Source organism: Strongylocentrotus purpuratus, unplaced genomic scaffold (genome assembly GCF_000002235.5).
Source record: "Strongylocentrotus purpuratus isolate Spur 01 unplaced genomic scaffold, Spur_5.0 spur5_scaffold_21, whole genome shotgun sequence".
NCBI classification, from domain to species: domain Eukaryota; kingdom Metazoa; phylum Echinodermata; class Echinoidea; order Camarodonta; family Strongylocentrotidae; genus Strongylocentrotus; species Strongylocentrotus purpuratus.
Window position 1 is genome coordinate 42,603,523 of NW_022145607.1, and position 20,911 is coordinate 42,624,433.

Genomic DNA, 20,911 nt, shown 5'->3' on the forward strand with positions numbered 1-20,911 from the left:
CATCCCGTTTCATTTGTTACTGTGAATGTAAATTGAAATCTGTGTTCCCACTGAATATTTTACGTATGTTGTACACTCTTAAAATGTTGGGTAAATTTAGTTGGGTAATTGTTGGTTGGTTAAAAAAATTCGTTATTCTGGGCTATTATTACCCATTTAAGCATTTAAGTGTTTTAACCAATATTGGGCAATTATTTTTACTTAATTATTGGGCGGATATTTACCAACAGTATTGGTAAATGAGGGTTGGGAACCAGTTGCCCCGTAGTTGTGTAATTTTGCCACATTTCCTTTGCGAGTTGGGTAAATTTTGTTGGGCAACTGATGGTTGGGTAGAAATTCGCCTAGAAATTTACCAACATTATTTTGCAAATTAGGATCGAGTAATTTTTGCCTGTAGTTGTGTAATTTTGGCACATTCCCACTGCGAGTTGGGTAAATTTCGTTGGGCAACTGATGGTTGGTCGAGAAATCGTTTCCAAAGTTGGGTAATTTTTATCCCAATCTATTTCAGGGCATTATATTTACCCAATTATTATACATTTAGCAACAACATCGTTCCAAGGAGTTGAGAGCAATTTACCAAGTAGTTGGGTAATTGTTAGATGCTGAGGAATATTACTCATCACCACTTACCCAATTTGACTTTGCTCAAATTTTGTTTGCTCATATTTGGGTAATAATTGACCACCGCCTCTTACCCAATTTTACTTTGCTCAAATTTTTGTTTGCTCATATATTGGGTAATAAATGACCACCGCCTCTTACCCAATTTTACTTTGCTCAAATTTTTGTTTGCTCATATATTGGGTAATATTTGACCACCGCCTCTTACCCAATTTTTCTTTGCTCAAATTTTTGTTTGCTCATAATTATGCTGAGTAATAATTACCCATCACCACTTACCCAATTTTACTTTGCTCAAATTTTTGTTTGCTCATATATTGGGTAATAAATGACCACCGCCTCTTACCCAATTTTACTTTGCCCAAATTTTTGTTTGCTCTTATGCTGAGTAATAATTACCCATCACCACTTACCCGATTTTACTTTGCTCAAATTTTTGTTTGCTCATATATTGGGTAATAAATGACCACCGCCTCTTACCCAATTTTACTTTGCCCAAATTTTTGTTTGCTCATATGCTGAGTAATAATTACCCATCACCACTTACCCGATTTTACTTTGCTCAAATTTTTGTTTGCTCATAATTGGGTAATAATTGACCACCGCCCCTTACCCAATTTATTTTGCCCATATTTGTGTTTGCTCATATGCTGAGTAATAATTACCCATCACCACTTACCGAATTTTACTTTGCTCAATTTTTGTTTGCTCATACATTGGGTACTATTTGACCAACGCCTGTTACCCAATTTCACTTTGCGCCTTTTTTTGTTTGCTTATATAGGGTAGTAATTGACCACCGCCTTTTACCAAATATATTTAGCTCAATTTTCTTTAGCTCACAATATGCTGTGTAAATATTGCTATGAAAAATTGAAATTATCTCTCCTGTAATTGTAACCATTTACTTCTATTTTAAAATTATAATAACAGAGTGTTGAAGCGACGATGAATTTGTGCGAGTTTGATGCTGAAAGAGTCCAAGATTTATCTTTTGTGAAAACTGAGCCATCTTAACCATGTAGGCCTATAGAGTTACATAATCTACGTTAATAATATTAATGGAACGTACACGCTATCATCGTCAATTATGCGCATGCGTAAATGGCAGTGGAAACCTTCGATGGGGACTAGACTTACGTTTAACCAGACTTGGGTAAAGTTTGCCTGGTATTGGTCTTGGGGTAGCGCGCACATGGCCTGGTCGCTCGCGATCAGCATGCCATGCGCAGTACTATTTCTATTTACTCGGTATAGCCGGCGCGGCCGTCCCGGCCCGGGAGCTCGAGCTATATGATACACCAACGTAACTAGCAGCCTGTACGTACGTACGTATACGCATCATATCGGAGTCTTGCATGCTAGAGCCTGAGGGTCTAAAAATGGAGCTCGACAACTGCTGCGGAGATAGTTCAAGTGAAGATGGGTTCATAGACCCTCTCACCAAAATCGTTCAAAGGTGGGGATGTCCGTCAGTGTTAAAGATACTAGAAGGTACGTTCACATCTTATTGAGATTAGAAGTTTAGAACATGATCAACAGGTACTTGCTGTAGACTTGTTCCCATATCCATAACACATGGGCAACATGTAGACTAGTTCTATATGCCTCAGCAATGGTTAATGAATACGCTTCAATTCAATTGGTCTATTAAACTTTGCCTCAAATTTGCTCTTTTAATGCATGTGTTACTAATCCAAACTAATATTTGATTGATATAGATATCAAATTCAAATTGTACTGTTTCCATGAATTTTAGATCACAAATGAATATTTAAAAATATTTTGTTCAAGATTTTACAAAACCCAAAGGCCAAAACCCGGATTTCTGTGCTGTTTCCTGCTACAATACATACATAACACAATACCCTCCATTTTCTATGGATCATGGGCTGTATGGGGTCCAATCACAGAACTCTTAAATACGTATTTAAGAGTTCTGTGGGTCCAATACATTGGACCACATACTTGTAGGTGTGTACCCAGATAGTATTACAGTACGTGGGACTGGTGTAATTTTGAACAATTATCTCTGTTATCTGAAATTGGTATTACTATTACTAGATCTAGTCTAGGTCTAGATCTAGATCTAGGCCTACTTATATTTAATAATCAACACTGAACTGAATGATTCATCAGAAAATTGAAGTTGTCAAATAATGTACAATTTTATGAACATTATTTTGTGGAAGATCATCTTTCATTTTCCTGTAGATCTAGAAGTCTAGATTTCAAAAAGTGAGACAATTTTTCTTGCCCATTGCCATGTTAAGGATTTTGCCCTTTCATTTTCTACAGGACTTTGAAATCCAAACACTCTAAAAAAATGTTGGGCAAGTGCCCAATTTTTACCCAACATGAGGGCACTTATGTGTCCGACTAACTATTGGGTAAATTAAAGATTTTGCATGATTTACCCAGTGTTGGATGAAAAGAAAATACCCAACTTTTAACCAACAAAATTTACCCCAATAGGAAATTCACCCAATTCTCACCATAATGTGTAGTATATTCGACACTAGTTGGGCAAATTATTTCATCAGTAACTACATGGTTGGTAGAAAATAACCCAATTATTGGACAAAAATGACCAACTTTAATTTGCCCAAAAATATTACCCAATTATTTCATCGGTAACTACATGGTTGGTAGAAAATAACCCAATTGTTGGACAAAATTTGCCCAACATCAGTTTTACCAAGTAACACCTACCCAACTTATTTCTGACCTTTTATTAGGTAACTTCATACAGTAAATGGTTGGGAGAAATTATTTGACAAAAACGCGCCAAACTTTGATTTGCCCAGTAACATCTGCCTAACTTTGTTTTACAGAGCATAGACTCTACATCCTCTTGGTTTTAAATGGGGCTATTAATTATGTGCTATTGCGATATTCCTTGTCACAACTAAAAGGCAGTTGACCCACATTTTAGCCCATATTAATAGCCTAATTCAAAACCAAGAGGCTGTGGTGGTTTTCGAAATTGCAGTGACCTCGCTGTAGTACACGAATGGGCACAATTTTTAACATGGGTACATTTTTTCTCATTTAAACAAATCTTTTTCTGAAAATAATTTTTAAATATGGAAAAATTACAGATGCTTAAGCCACCAAATTATGCCCACAAAATTGTACACTATTTTACTACATGTCCAGATTTCAATGAAATCATTAGAACCGATGGACGGATTACCATCCAAACTTGGGACATGTACATGTATCTTGCAAGTTGCAAAGCCAACGAACCGATTCGATTTTGGGATGGAGGTGCACATGGAGGAAGGACATTCGTTAGTACAGGATTAACTGTCCTATTTTGCTTCATATCAGTGAAATGTTCCAGCACATGCATTTTTTTTAATGTTTCACACCACTGAACAATAAGCTGTACAAAAGAATTATTAAACACCACAAATTATCTTTTCTAGGATAAACAATTGTCAGTTGCCTCTATTCAAGGTAACACACTATAATTTATATATGGTTGTATGGTACTGTAAGTGGCCTGTGAAAGGCTTGAGTGCTAGACTTTTTGAGAAACCCTGGTCAGATATAGCTAGGTTATTTGTCATACTAAAGCTGAGAAACATGGCTACTAATGCAGACAATATCATGGCAGCCGCAAAAGGTTGAAAAAAACAATTACCGGTATGGCAGTTTAAAGTTGAAGTAATAGGCATGACAGTGCACATGGAGAAGACACATATGATTATCAATGAATTAGTAATGTTAATTAACCAATCAGCATACATTGACCTCTATGCTAACTCTCAAATCATTCTGATTCATTTGGTAAGTTGAATGACTTTCTTTGAAATCAAATTCATTGCTGATGCAACTAATCTTTATACTTTAAATAGGCCCCTACATTGTTAAAAATTAGGCACAATTTGACTAAACTAAGGTGATTACTAGTATGACTTTAGAAAAGGTTTCCATTCTTAATTTGATTGTGTGGATGTTAATAACATCACCTGAAAATAAATAGCAATTAGTTGATACAATTCGCTAGTATGATCTAAAAGTAAGTTTTCTATACGAAGACCAAATTTTCGAGAAAATCGCATTTGAAAATTCAGATTTTCATAGACCCTTGTGGAATAAGAAAACATTGATTATGCGATTTATTCAAAATGGAAGATATTTTAGCTGGAACATGAGCAAATGTTTACAGCTTATCATTATCTAAAACATATACTTTTGTTTAATTTGCGCAACCATACGTGTGTTTGTGGTATTATATGAAAACAATCAGTTTATGCTGCACTAAGCCTTATTTATCAATCTCTCCCTCTTCTTCTCCAGAAAATGAAGTTGATGTGGAAACCCTTCCCCTTCTAAGTGAAAGTATAATCACATCCTTCATACCCAAGATTGGACCTCGATTGAAGTTTCTCGCTGGGTGGCGTGCAGAGGTAGGCCCTAGATGTGGCACAATATCTCACTATGGATAGTTACAGATGCTTTCAGTGTCTTGATTTAATTAGGGGGGATATTTCTTGCCTATTCCATCATTTAAAATACACACATACAACAACCAGGGGAAAAAATGTAAGTATAACATGCATGCAAGGGGCATGTAGACTAACATTTCGTACATTATCGGGATATAGAAAACATCTCATTTCAAAGCACGCTGCACGGATAAAGACGTCAAGCACAACTACAAAAGCAGTTCCAGATCACCAAAGTGAAACCTGTTATGAAGGATCTGTTCTAGGAAAGAATAACAACACTGAAGGGAATTTGGAACAACTGCACCAGGAAAAGGCATTGTTTGTTGGAGAAAGCAGTGAGCAGGAAGATGTCTCTTTTGAAACGCAAACAGAGAGACTACCTGATATTGCAGCAAAGTTTGTAGCAGAACTCAGGGCAAGGACTAATGTGCCTGCTTCACACACCAACAAGGTCATTCAAACCGCACAAGATTTGGTTATTTCTGTGTTACAAACTGTGCAACAGGATGTGATGGATATCTTAAGTGAGCCACAATATGCAGCTAACAGTGAGCTGAGATCTGATATACAAGATGTATTCGAGAATTCAAAGAATCCATTTTCAGAGCTCATGTCAGATACTCAACAGAAAAAATATTTCTCTGAGAAAGGTGATTTCATTCAGCCTTGTGAGGTGTTGTTGGGAACTTGCTTAAAACCAAAAATTGATCAAAAGACAGGTGATCCACTGCAAAGCACACAAAAAGAAACCTTTCAATATATACCACTAGCTGACACTATTAAACAGTACTTAGAGCGACCAGGAGTAATGAACGCCATACTGTCTCAAAAAGGATCAAAAGATAATGATGTTTTGTATTCATTCAAAGATGGTCACTATTATAAAAGGCAGGAAGCTACTGCTAGACAAGACTGTGAATTCTTAGTGCCTCTGTTGTTGTACAATGATGAGTTTGAGACAGCCAATCCGCTTGGGTCAAAACGCGGCAAACACAAGGTAAGTGCCTTTTATACAAGTGCGTTATCCCTTCCCAGGAAATACCAGGCTAGGCTGGAAAATATCATGCTCACAGCTATGATCACATCTCCGCTTTTGAGTAAATATGGCATCTCAGAAGTTTTGAAGGTAATCAAGGATGATCTGCAGCAGATGTGGACTGATGGACTCACTATCAAGTGCAAAGAGTTTGAGGGTAGGGTCAAACCCTACTTATTCCAAGTTGTAGGGGACAATCTTGGCATTCATGCCATGCTGGGATGTACAACCTGTTTCCGTGCCAACTATTACTGTAGATTCTGTAGAGGCCATCGCTCGTTGCTTCAGAAACAGCCAAAAGAGGATGCCCAATATCTCCGTGATGAAATAAACTATGATACAGATCTTCAAAAGCCTTTGTCAGAATCTGGCTTGAAGCATGCAACAGTTTTGAATGAATTGCCTTACTACCATTCCACCCAAAACTTATGTCCAGATGTAATGCATGATTTTACAGAGGGAGTCTTGCCCCTGGAAATGCACCTTGTTTTGAGTAAACTTGTTCAGAAGGGTTTCATAACACTGGATGAGGTGAACAGTAGAATATCCTCATTCAATTTTGGCTTTGTGGACCGCAAAAACAGACCAAGCCCAATCAGGCAGGCATCACTGAAGAATCCATATTCTGCCAGTGGACAGACATCAGCACAGATGACGTGCCTTGCATACAACATCCCTCTCATGTTAGGAGACAAGATTGATGAGATGTGTGATGAGTGGGAACTCTTACTGTCAATCATTGACATCTTCAAAATCGTTATGAGTCCCAGTATCAGTAAGTCTGCCATCTATGTCCTGAAGGCAATGATTGATGATCACCACAGGCTCTTCATGCAGCTCTTCCCTGAAGCTAGTCTAACTCCGAAGCAGCACTTTCTTGTGCATTACCCACGTGCACTGAAACACCTTGGGCCACTGACCCAGTATTCAGCATTGCGTTTTGAAGCAATGCACAGACCTTTCAAGCAGATTGCCAGTGTATCTTGCAACTACCAAAACATTGTCAAAACATTGGCTAACAGATACCAAATGGCACGGTGCTACAGGTCAGTATCAAATCAGTCACTGGATAGCCAAGATATCAATGTGTCACAGCAAGCTGCAGCAATGCTTGGTGATCTACTTGATGATGAGGCACTTTGCAAAAAAATTAACTGTGGAAGGGGAACCGAAGTTACAGTTGCTGGGAAAGTGGACATTCATGGATATGAGTTCCGGGCAGGTGTTGATGTACTTCTATATTGGACTGATGATGATGGACCCACGTTTGGACGTGTTCAGCATATTGTAGTGGTGCAAGAAAAGTTGTATCTGCTCCTTCGGCTGTATCAGACCTTGTACTTCAACAGACATGTTGAAGCATTTGCAGTACAGGTGGGCAGAGAGGAAGCACAAGCTGCTGTTGAATGGTGTGACCTGTTTGATCACAGGCCAGTCAATGCTGTCCAGTCCTATAGTGGAAGAGGGCGCTGCTTGTATATTGTGGTGCACCATTCATTCATCTAGGAACAAGAAGGTACGTGTAGGCAACCCGTTGCAAGCAAGTGATATATTTTTACAACTAGACATTACAGGTGCACTTGCAAATTTTGTCTTAGAGAACAGAACCAAAACAAAGCAAAAGAAAGAAACTGTTATTCCAATTACAATTATATCTATGAATCAGTTCTTAGTGTATCATTCTACACATTTTGATTGAAAAAATAGCTAAGAAGCTAACCTTGATCGATCTGTACTGACTTGCTAACAAATTTTGATTATTCCAATGAAAATTTTACAGTAAATATCTGGTTTGAATTTTTTAACTCGTTATTAACTTCATTGTTTCTGTATCTGAAAATGTGTCTGTTATATTTGCATTCATTCATATTATGTTGTAATTTCTTAAATGTACCATGACTCATGCCAAGTTTTTCTAGCATATGTACTTCATTGAGGCCCCGGAAATGTGCTATTTTTTACCAATGCATGTTCCTGCCTAAAGTGAAAGTTCCTAACTGGATATTATTATATTATAGATGTACTGAAGAAGCTTCGGCTCATGAGTGACCACTTTTCAATTATGGGTTTGCTTTAAATAGGACAAGGGTACAGAAACAGTGAGAATGATTTTCCCCTTCAAGGAATAAACTTGATACTAAAGTCTAACCTGGGGCTGTTTGTGTCATTAATAATGTAAAAAATAATCAGTCATTTACATGTACATTGAAAGTTCAATTATTTTTCATTTATTTATTGTAGTATCATGCTGCAAATCAACAAAGCATGGAACAAGCATCAACGTCGACAAGAAGCCCATCAGTGTTCTCCTTAGATGACTGCTCAGATCTCTCTTGTGTAACAGGAAGTGAGTGGAGTCCCAGACAAAGCCCTTCCCAGCCCAGTTTGGATACGCCACTTTACGACTCCCCAGAATCCAAGAGTCCTGATCAACATCCTCCCCTGAAACGGGTCAAGAAAGTGCATTTCGTAAGTTTATGTATATAGTGGGCTGATACAATTGAAGAGTGGGCATGTCGAGTCACCATCATTCATCAGTTTTTATGCCTCCAACACATAAGGGTGCCGGAGGCATTATGTCTTGGAGTTATCTGTCTGTCAGTATTTCTGACAAGCAGCAGGGCTCAAAGGTGAAAGGTCAGTTCAAAGGTTATTCAAGTTTTTACTAAAAATACCATTTTATTTCTACATCTGCAGAATGGCTAGTGATATGATTTGGTAGGTACATTTTGGTATGAATGAATAAAGGAATGTTATGGAAAATGTTTGGTTGGGGTTATGGGTTTTAAGCTAGTCTAAGGTCAGTTTCAAGGTTTCATTGAAATTTTTTATCAGAACAAAGTTTGCAAGGAATGCCCAGTGAGTGATTTATGATGGGCTTATTGTAGGAGGTCGGACAGCCAGAGATATACCCACCGACTGCATGCTGTCACATTTCACTTGTTTATTCTGAATTTACTGATCTTTAAAAAAAAAATCCTTTATCTGTTGCAGAACATTGCTTGTATATTGAGAGAGACCACCATGGGAAGAGCAGCATTAAGGAACATCAATGCTACAAATCTCTGCAGCAAAAGGGACCGGCATACTGTTGTGGATATGTTGACTCAGTACCTGATACGGGAGTATGGTACCAAGCCAAGCTCATTTGTGAAGGCATCAATGGCCCATGCCATTGTGACAAGCTTTCCTTTCTTAAAAGATCCAGAATCTCCACTTGGCTATGTAAGTCCTGTCCATGAATTGCTTTCCTTAATATATGTGACCTCAGGTATGGCTCAGATCACCACTTTTTTCTGGACTGATTTATGGATTGATTCTTACCACAGCGGGCATTTATTACTTGGAGGTGCCTTAATTCTTAGGTTGTCCATCCATACCTCCATCTGTCCCTACCCCATAGACCCCATTTACAAGAAAGTGAAATTTTATGAGAAGTTTCTGTTTGAGCCAGAAGCAATAAGCTACTTTAAGGTCTAAATCAAATAAATTATGTGTTTATGCAATAACTTTTGGAATACTGGATCATATTATTTTGTGTAACTTGCTATGAAGCTTCCTCAATTTTGTTATTCTTGTATTTATTATATTGGAGATGCTCAATCAATTGCATGTTGTATCACATTATCACAAGCATTATAAGAGCATCTTTGGCAATAGTAAATTTGACAGTAGACAGGCCTGAAAAGCTTACAAATAATGAAAAGCTAATATGGCATCAATCACTAAATCGTGCAATATTTTTGTTTATTTTTACCACTTGTTTATAAGTTATATTATCCAGTAATGACACATCTCTTAATATTTAGACTTTTGTCTGCATGCCATTGAGTAATGGATATTCACAGAATTATCCATCATTCACTTTGTTTTTGCAATGACTTGATGACATTGCTGGAATATAACAGTGTGCAGTTAGAAATAGGTACTTAAGAGGACAAACCTTGTTATTGCAAACACTGACATATGTAACAAAATATGTAAATGTACAGTTTACACTGGAATTTTATTGTGCTTTTATTTGATTATTATTAATGTTTAACAAATGTTGTTGAGCATTACTGTTTTTGAAGTTGAATTATGAAGGAATTTTAATTTATTTGAGCAGGAGGCCTGGTACTGCGTGGGGGCCAAGGGACGGCCAGCAACAGGCTACCTGGAGGAGCATCTGAGGTATGTCAGAAAAAAGGAGAAGTCCCTGAGGGTACCAGTAGCTGAAGACGAGGCAGAGTCTCAAAAGCAAGGTATTCTGGCTACTTTTTCATATAGTTAAAGTTATGAGTTATTCAGATCCGTCTGATGAAGTCATGCTGTGCCATAACAAACTGGTGGGGCATGAGCAATGCCAACTAAAACCCCCCTTCCAATACAATCATCAAAAACTTGTTGATACATGCTAATTGTTGATTGTTCTGTTGCATTATATCCAGGAGATACTGATCTTGAGTCTGTGAACGATGATAACATCACGACAATGGAAGAATGGCTGCGTAACAACAAGGAGCCAGAGGACATGGTGAAGGACTACATGAAACAAACAGCAACAAAAAGACATGACTGGATCAAGAGAAGTGACTGTTGTGTGAAGAACATTCTTACCACATATCCCAGACTTCTCGATGCTGGAATGGTATGTGGACCTTGATTTTTCTTCTGCATGTGACAAGAAAGGACATTAAATTAAACTAGAGTCGCATGTTTTGAGAAGTAACTTTTTTGTTTTTTGGTTGCATGGGCAGGTTTACTTTAGCAGTCTCCTTAAAGGGATCGTTTAACAATCTGAGATACACGGTCCTACAGAAATCGTGCATCCCTATTGAACCGATAATTGTTAGTGTGTACCATTCAAATCCTTGCAAAATGGTAAAGAGAAGATGCAAATGAAAGATATCCTACCTTTCATCTGGCTTCTATAACTATCCTAACAATTACAGATTGAAGGAGATTTTGCAGAATTGTTCCCAGAGAAAGCAAACGCACTGTACCAGAAGTGGCCCACATTCTGTAACAAAGTAGTGGACTTCACCGAGAAAACTGGCAACTGGAGAAGTGCAAGAGCCGAATTCGAAAACATTCATGACCCTGGGAAACTCAGTCTTGGTATGTGGTGTCAGAATACACATTTGACAGTATTAGTGAAAATGACTTGAGAGAAAGTCAAAAGAATTTATTTCAATTACACTATATGATGTTTATTTTTGTGGCCAGGACCAAACATTGAGTCTAATATCCCCCCTGTAAGGAATTGAACTGAAATAAATAAAAGTGCTCTGAAACATATAATACATGTACAACATATGATAAAAACATGATTCCATGACAAAGGTTTAGCATACTTTTACTTGCTTGTTTTGTTTGTTTGCTTTTTGGGGTGGGGATGGTGGTTTAAAGCTCATTGGGAAGGCTATGCTGAAGTTTGTGCAATTTTGATTTCTTTACTAAGAAAGCTGAGCTCCAAATTACTGACTGACATTTACGTTGAGTGATTTTACCCATATTTGTAGAAAATAATTGTTGTATTCGACCGTTTTTTTTAAATTTGCTGTATATAACTGTACATTTTGTAAGATGTTCCATAATTGACCTGTTTGCTGTTGCACCTTTTCTTCATATGTAATTGGGACTTAATTACTTAACTCTTTCATTGTTTCCCTCTTTTTAGAGGAAAAGAGCAATCTTGGATTCTACATGCTCCCAGTCTTGTTCCGAGGAAGGAAAGATTCCAAGAGAGGAACGTACACCACTGCAGAAACATTGTCGTCCTTCATTGACGTTCAACCAGTAAGTATATGTGCTGGGGAGGTGGTAAAGTAATGACATGTAAGGCATATATTTTGGTTTGCGTTTAAAATCTTGCCATAGTAATCATATTTCATTACAAACAAATTCAATAGTTAATTTGTTAAGAGTTTCAAACCTAGGACAACTGATGAAATTGAGGTTGAAATGCAATACCTATGTTCTTACCAGATAAGGCATTGCCATAACATTTTATTTGTGTAAAACTTGAAAAGCAACCATTTTCAAGTTCCTAGTAATGGGCACGCTGGTCCCCAAGGAGGCCCTGCAGGGGCAACACTAGGCGCTTTAATCTTAATAAGTCAGTTCGTCATTATCTGTGGTACAACTACAAATGGCCTCAGATTTGTCATCACATCGCATTTCACTCATGAATGCAAGCAAGTCCTTTAACCTGCAAATGACATGTGAAAAATGCATGCTTATATTAACAGGCTGTATATGCCTTCCAGCTTAGTTGATGTAATGCTCTGAACGTGACCAGTTTGGGTACAGTTGACCTTTGCCGCAGGGATATTTAAGAATACCCAGTAATGTTTTGATGGGACAGGGATGAACATGCATAAACAAATTTGGGTGTCCTGTAGGTGATTGTGGATTCATAAGCAGAAGCATTCGACAAGCATCAAATATATATATATATCAATCCATATAATTACAAATGATTTCTTCTTGATTTCTCTTTGGACTACAGGAGGTTCTCGACATCCAGACTTATGTTGATAACATTGATGAAGCAGTCAGGTCACAGCCATTTGTTGTTGTGCGTGGGAACATTCTCACACCAATACAGACGTACGTCGTAGTAGAGAGGAGGATACTTCCTGCCGCAACACTGCTTAAAGCAGTCGACTTGTGCTTTAAGGCACTTTATGTGATGGATATCGAATATCAGCCGCAAAGCTGTTCTGTTTGGAAATTTCTCCAGATTGTGGTGTTCCAGTTTACCGATGGGGAGCATCTTACACCAAAGCTGCGGGAGGTCCGAGCCTTCATGAACATGCCATAAGCCATCATGATGTGTTCACGCCAAGGATGATTACTGGTGATATATTTCCTACAGATGAAACTGACACATCATCGTTTAGCACATTTTGGCTACTTGAACCAGTTTATTTTGGGAGAAAAAAAACTGGAAAAAAGTATTATTTTGGACAAAATAACCTTAAAGACAAACTGTTATGAGTTGGATTCAGCACATTATTTTACATAATTTATACATGTTTGTGTAAGACTGAAGATTTGAGGGTGGGGTGAGGATCGCTGAATAATATAAAAAAAAGAGTGAATTTATACACAGCAGAAGTCTTTGTGTACATTTTAAAAATGATAAAGGCCTAATTGTTTTATCCCAATCATTGCTTAACATCCCCACCTTGAAAGTTTAAGAAAACAAATGAATATATGCCAAGTATAAATACAAAACATATTATTGGCTATAAATCTTTTGCACTGGCGTATACAAATGCTTATCGTGTTTGGTTTTAATCCCAAGAGTACTGTTTCATAACTCGTACATCAAAATGATATATTTCTTCATAAAACATGAGCTATGATATTTTCTGCGTTTAAAACAGCAAGTGGGGTATATGATTGTAAATTACATATACCATTAATTTTCATGTAATGTGTATCGTCCATTGACCCTACGCTGAACTCTCTGCTGAATGGACTGCATGCATTAATTTACATCGCGCAAAGCAGAAGTAGAGAAGTCAACATTTTCATCTACATTTTGCAAAATTGTATTGATATTATTGATAATATCAATAAAATCAATCAAACTGAGTATAGCAGGTAGGGTCAATTGATTTTTGTTGTCTTTAATCTAATCAAAAAGTTATAGTAGGCAGTGTGTATCCTTGTTATTTGATCAGTACCTGTTCACCATCACAGATAGCCAAACTTTCATGTGGTACTTCTGCACATGTCAAATAATCTAGAGGGATTTGAATTTATTTCCTCTTTTGTTTTCACTTCAAAAAAATGTGTGCATGTGTAACACTCTAAGGCAGAGTATTGGTGTGTCAGGATAAATGAACACTATGCCACACCCACAAAATATATATGATGCACATATTCATGTATGAAATCAGAGTACATGGGATACATACAGTGTACATCAAAGTTGTCATGCTGCACCAAAAGGGGCTATATTTGCATTTACTTTTTTTAAAAGATTGTATTTTTTTCACCAAAAATTGTAATGTTGTAGTTGATGTTAACAAGTTTTGTTTTTACGTTTCTGATGAAAACAACAACATGTGTTTACTGTGTATGTTATTTGTGTTTCAGTTAAGCAATTATTACCCTTTAGATGAGAAAAAGAGTTGAGCAAATAGATGTTATGGAAAAAATGTTGAGCAATGATTATCCAACAGACGAATTAAAGAGTTGGGCAAATGGATATTGTGGAGAAATAGTTGAGCAATTATTACCCAATAGATGGTTGTTTTGATAGTTGGGCAAATGGATATTGTGGAGAAATAGTTGAGCAATTATTACCCAATAGATGGGTGTTTTGATAGTTGGGCAAATGGATATTGTGGAGAAATAGTTGAGCAATTATTACCCAATAGATGGGTGTTTTGAGAGTTGGGCAAATGGATATTGCGGAGAAATTGTTGAGCAATTATTATCCAATAGATGGTTGTTTTGAGAGTTGGGCAAATGGATATTGCGGAGAAATTGTTGAGCAATTATTACCCAATAGATGGGTGTTTTGAGAGTTGGGCAACTGGATATTGCGAAGAAATTGTTGAGCAATTATTACCCAATAGATGGGTGTTTTGAGAGTTGGGCAAATGGATATTGTGGAGAAATAGTTGAGCAATTATTACCCAATAGATGGGTGTTTTGATAGTTGGGCAAATGGATATTGTGGAGAAATAGTTGAGCAATTATTACCCAATAGATGGGTGTTTTGATAGTTGGGCAAATGGATATTGTGGAGAAATTGTTGAGCAATTATTACTCAATAGATGGGTGTTTTGAGAGTTGGGCAAATGGATGTTGCAGAGAAATTGTTGAGCAATTATTACCCAATAGATGGGTGTTTTGATAGTTGGGCAAACTGGGAGTTGGGTAAAAACTGGTTGGGCATTTAATTAACCAACATTAAACTTACTCAAAAGTTGGGCAAATAGAAGGTTGGGCAATATCTAACTGGGTAAAATTGGTTGGGCAAGAAATTACCCAACTGAAAATATAACCAACTGTTAGGCAATTGTAGAGTTGGGTAAAATATGATGGGTCACCAACTGATGGGCAATTTAATTTGCCCAACCACATAGCAAACTGATTACCCAACATCAGTTGGGCAGATTTTAACCAATAGTTGTGTGGACCGTATGTTGCTCAGTGTTGGTTAAAAGTTGGGCATTTTTTTGCCCAACTATTTTAAGTGTGTACGGAACTTTAATTTTGCCATATTTGCACTATGGTGTGCTATAGCTTGGGGCAACTCGTTCAAATCTCAAATGGATAAATTACTACTGGTACAGAAAAGAGTAATACGAATTGTTTGTAATACACACTATCTTGCGCATACAGATGTTCTTTTTTATAATAGTAGTGTTCTGAAAGTTGAAGATATTTATCATTTACAACTAGGAGCTCTAATGTATGAATTGAATGCAGGTCTACTGCCAGTAGCCTTGGCTAGAATATTTAAGAAAAATAACCAAGTTCATAGTTATTCCACACGTCAGGCGCAAGCATATCACTTGCCTCTTGTTAGAACGCAATTTGCCCTTACTACTGTGGGGTCCACTGGACCTAGGTTTTGGAATTCCCTTGAACCAAGAATAGCGCAATCAGTCAGTATTTATGTATTTAAGCGCAAACTGAAGTTACTATATTTGAGTCGATATCGTCTAGATTTATAGTTGTGATCAATATTTAAGAAAATTAATTACTATATAGGTCAGCATAATTCTACTCCCATCTCTCACATCTATTCATCTGTCTGTCTTGTTTTTGTCTGTGTTTCAGTCCTGTTGCTCGTTGTATTTTCCTGTTTCTTTTGTTTATAGCCATTATTTAGTAGTCAGTAGATTTTATTTTATTATACTTATTTATGTTTATATTTTATCAGTTGTTTAGTTAGTTTAGTTTGTCAGCACTTAAATGTATACATTATTCTTATCTGACGAGTTTGTTCTTTTATTCATAAGCTACTCATGAGGGACCTTAAATCCACAAGCCTTGCTTTCAACCAAGGTCACCTCATCTTTCTTTTGTAACGCCATATTCTGTAAACTTGTTATATTCATGTCATATTTGTAAAGTCTGTTATGAAAGAAGATAAATAAAACTTGAAACTTGAAACTTGAAGTGCGTATAATCCATGTACATGCAGCTGTATTACACACGACACCTCATCCTACCTAAGGCCTAAACTAAAGTCAAACTTTATCAATGGCAATGCCATAGTATTTAACCTGTTTTCCCTTCAAATCTCTACAAAAAAATCATTTCTTCACCTTCTTTCATATAGAATATGTAGGAAGGGCCATGAAACCTTCATGTAGCCTTACCTTCAAGTAACCTCCAGCTCCCCTTCTCAACTTGGCAGCTGTCCTAATGCATGATACACATTGGTCGAGCATTGAAGAACGGCCGACACTGCTGGCAGCCGCTGCCGAGCCTGGCCAGGCTGACGTGATGTGACCTCGTACTTAGGTAAATATGCAAGAACGTGTGTGTATTTTTCATGTGGAAATTCTTAAATACCAAATTGTTTTTTGCTATCAGTCTACCATGGTAAGACATGGCTGTCAACCCTCCCACATTTGGTTGGAGTCTCGCCACGGCACTGATTCTCCTGCCGTTCCAACAACGTCATGGTTGGAGACTCTCGCCACCATGCCTTTCCTCCCGCTCTCCCTCCGAGTTTAAAAAAGCCAAGCGTCCCGCTTTGTGTTAAAACCACACTTCAAACATGAACATTTTGTAGCATACTACAAATAAAGCTAAAATTGAAAAGGCTTCTTCTTTTTTGGTGCTTGTCACAAACTTTTGGAGTTATTAATATTAGTAAGCGTTGATGACCTTCTTTTTATGCTCATCAGAAAACTTTTCCCGCCAAGCCTCCTGCCAAAGATATGCGATAAGTTCACAATTGTGTCAAAGACAAAGCTTGAATAGTAATTTTTTTTAAAGTGGGTTACTGTACTAATCTACATTTAAATTTTTATTTTCTCTTAATTTATGTTGTCAGAAACTATATTAAATCTGTTGATCTATTTTTATGTTATGTTTCCTTTGAACTCTCTGATATCAAAGTTATTGAAGGTATGACTCATTACTTGACCAACACTTGCATGTATTCATATGTAATTTTCAATATTTGCTGAAAATACTTTTCCTTTCTTTCATTCAGTGTTGAAGCTGTCTGGTCATTCCCTCAGAGCAATCACAGATTCTACATCCCACCATGGCTCTGTGGAGTGTTCACCAACCCTAGTGCGCAAGCAGATTTATCTTCATGCCACTAGGTACGATGTACTGTTATGTAATATAGGCATTTGGTCATCAATAAATAATAATTGGTTCCTCTTGGTTGAAGTTTTCTATCTTTAAAAAAATGATTTGATGGTTTTATGATCACACAAAATTATAATCAGGACCTTTCTTAGTCCGGTGCTCTGCAGGGATAATGTGGCACCGGTGCTGGGTTGAGCAAACTATACTAGGACCAAGCACTAGACTTGTAATAATTTCATACATGTTAACTCTCATTATTCACTTACAATATTTTTCCTTTCTTCCATTCAGTGTTTAAGCTGTCTGGTCATTCCCTCAGAGTGATCACAGATTCTACATCCCACCATGGCTCTGTGGAGTGTTCACCAACCCTAGTGCCCAAGCAGATTTGTCTTCATGCAACTAGGTAAGATATGTACTGTTAAGTAGAGTAGGCATTTTTTCATCACCATGAAGTCATCAAAGGCAATGTTCCTTGGTGATGTCAAATCATTCTGAGAAACAACATGTACCATTTGTTTTTAAATTTCTCTCACAGTGCCTGGTGACACTAGTCTTTTTCAATCCAGTGTCTAATTATCAAGATAAATGAGAGTCTTGTTTTATTAAACATGTAAGAAGTACTCATCAGGAGCTTTAGATCTTAATATTCCTAAAGTAATTTTTTGTTCACTCTGATGAATGTGGAAACAATGATTTCCAGATCTTAATACTTTGCTTTTGCTGAACTTGACCTCATTGTACACTGAAACACCCCCAATTTTTCACGAAAAGGGTATTTTTTGGTTAAATCCTCATTGTATTTTTCAACATTACAATTCGCATTTAAATTCTTCTTCAAATATCTGCCTCTTTTTCCTTCTTAGAATTAGACAAAGAAAAATCAAATTATCTACCAAAAATTCTGTGATAGAATTATTTATTTAAAAATTAGAAAAGGTAGATTTTTTTTTCTCGCTTGCTCTTTTTTTTTTTTTTTTTTTTTTAAATCATGCACCATATCCAAAACTTTAACTCCGTTATTCCCCCTCCTATTGTTTTGGCTCATTACGCCACTGCTGAAAAACACAATGTCTTGAAGGTAATTATCATGCATGTAGACCAAATTTGACCCAATTATCATTTATGCCTAACTGAGCTGTGAGATCCATTTCAGGTATTTTTTGAAGTTCTTTCCATAATCTGGCTCTTGATCATATAATACTTTGGTAATGTCTGTTATAGAGTAGTGTATGTAAGTTATGCTGTCTAATGTTAGAGTATTATAACCATATGAATGTGAAATATAAATCATGTTAAATTTCTCTTTTTTTTTCTTTATTTGCTGTAATATAATTGAATTTCAATTCATTAATTGTTTTTCTATTTTATTGCAGAATGGCGCTCCCTTAAAGATGTCAGCATTGGCTACCAGTGTTCTTCAGTTTGGATGGTGATTTCATAGTGAAGGAGTCAGGAAGCCCGAAAGTAGTGTAAAACTAGCACTCTGGTTACAATATGGTACACACGATAGGGTTAACTTGTACTTAATACATTAATTCCTGGTGTTCCAGAGAATTGTGCTTTCAATGCTTAGACAATTTAAAGTATTTGTTTTAGAAGTTGTGAATAAGTGAAAAGTTCAGATAATTGGCAATAGACCTGTTTCCTTACATATTCAAATTTGTATGCATACTTTTTTAATTACATTTGATGTTGCATAGTACAACATTACATGTATCATTGCAAACATTACCTGCATATTTTGTGCCTATTTTCGACCTGGTTAGTCTATATCATACATGCATCTTCATCATTATTATGCAAGTTATGAACTCCATGTAGATTTTCACATTTCACTTGTTTCCAATAATGTTCATTCATGTTCACATTTGAACAATTGCGTGTTATTGGCGCATGATTGAACCAAAGATGACAGTAAACGTAAAGTAATGGCTTTCAAAACAGATTGTTTTATTATTCATTCAAAGCTTTATATTTATTGAAGAAGTATTAGATGTACAATGAAAAGTATGTGAGACATGGATATAAGTATTTATTTGAGTCTTTCGTTTTTGTATACATGTTAAGTTAAGTATACAAGTACATTTAACACACAAATATACAGTGTTATTGCATTGAAGAAAAAAAAGAAGCATTCCTGTTTTGTATGCAAGTTACATAATGGAAGTATCTTGCCTGTTGTATCTGAAGTGAAGTGGCAATTATAATATGCAGATTGAGAATCGTTTTTAAAATGAAATTGCTGTTTTGTGTTATTCATTGGTCGAGTGGTAAATGTTTTGCAGTAAATGATGAAATGATATTCAGAGATATCTATATATAATATAAAGGGTTAATGCTATTGCAATAAATGGTGGCCTACAGTTAGGTATCTATAGCTACCTATATATTTCTTGCATGGTCATTCATTGTTGGGATATTTTTCCTTGACTTCTTCCTACCCGAAGTATTATTATAACCATTATAATGAATAATAATAATAATAACAATCATTATTATAAGTACTATTACTTTTTAATTATCATTATTACCATTATTAATCTCAGCAGCAGCATCATTATAATCATGAAGTATATCTATTATTTTGATATATTACCCAGGGGTGACTATTGGGGGTGGGGGGATCTTCATTTATTTTAAATTGGATGAAGAGTGGCGAATTACGCATAATCCCCCCCCCCCCCTCTTCTGCGGGGAAATACCCTGCTATTCCCCTACAAATAATATTTTATTATTATTAGGATTGTTATTAATATCATTATTACTATTATTATTACATCTACGACTGCTACTACTTTATATACAACTACTACTATTTTAAAGTGGTATTGGTGGAGTACACCTCCTGCTCCTACGATGGACACGGGCTATAGCTAGGCATATATGGGCTCGCGGTGCACTGCTGGTGCAGACGACAATGTACGGGCAATGTACATGTTTGACGCCACGTTATTCCGTCTTATTTACAGTAAAGCTAAGAGGTCGATAATCAGTGTAATTTAGTTTTATTTCCGTAAAATACATTTGTTATTAATGTTGGAGAAATTTGGGGGTTAATTCAAACATTGCAACAATTACAATCTATGCCACGAAATCATGTTGAAAGCCGTTTTTACCAATCAACGCCAACACAAACTAGCGTGTGTGGGACTGTGCTATTGAGCATGACGTCATCACCCGCGATGTAATGTGGGGACGACTCGGTAGATCGGTGCTCGTATTGAAGGTATGAAAATGCATTATGTTGGATCATTACCAGACACATCCGGCCGAATTGGTTTATGAAATTGATATTTCACAGAAATTTTTTTTAATAGTTATTCAATAACATATTCGAATATCGTAATTGTCCACATATTAAAAATGTGTAATTTTAAGCATTATTTCGGATTCTTTTTTTTTTTTTTCATACAAAGTTTCTTGTCCTTTTGCTCCCATTTTTTCTTCGTTATTACAAAAAAAAATGTAATGTCTAGTTTAAATGATTATTCCTCTTTTC

At 36.4% G+C, this 20,911-nt stretch overlaps 1 protein-coding gene and 1 long non-coding RNA gene across 4 annotated transcripts; both read left to right on the forward strand.

Moving 5' to 3' along the window:
• Positions 1-1,305: 1,305 nt before the first annotated feature.
• On the forward strand, positions 1,306-14,183 carry LOC105447396. 2 transcript variants are annotated; one of them, XM_030994865.1, is made up of 9 exons: positions 1,306-2,121; positions 4,936-5,045; positions 8,365-8,592; positions 9,118-9,348; positions 10,232-10,367; positions 10,554-10,753; positions 11,058-11,223; positions 11,786-11,904; positions 12,617-14,183. In XM_030994865.1, exons 1-9 carry the CDS (start codon positions 1,986-1,988, stop codon positions 12,929-12,931), a joined length of 1,641 nt encoding a protein of 546 aa, XP_030850725.1. In that variant the 5' UTR covers positions 1,306-1,985; the 3' UTR covers positions 12,932-14,183. The 2 variants fall into 2 exon arrangements, with proteins under 2 accessions (XP_030850725.1, XP_030850726.1); XM_030994866.1 differs by lacking the exons at positions 1,306-2,121; positions 4,936-5,045 and adding an exon at positions 6,483-7,639.
• A 2,220-nt stretch (positions 14,184-16,403) lies between these two features.
• On the forward strand, positions 16,404-19,540 carry LOC105447616. 2 transcript variants are annotated; one of them, XR_974152.2, is made up of 4 exons: positions 16,404-16,605; positions 17,306-17,420; positions 17,701-17,815; positions 18,786-19,540. It is a non-coding gene; the product is annotated as an uncharacterized LOC105447616 (long non-coding RNA). The 2 variants fall into 2 exon arrangements; XR_974153.2 differs by lacking the exon at positions 17,306-17,420 and having other exon boundaries at positions 16,421-16,605.
• Positions 19,541-20,911: the final 1,371 nt, after the last annotated feature.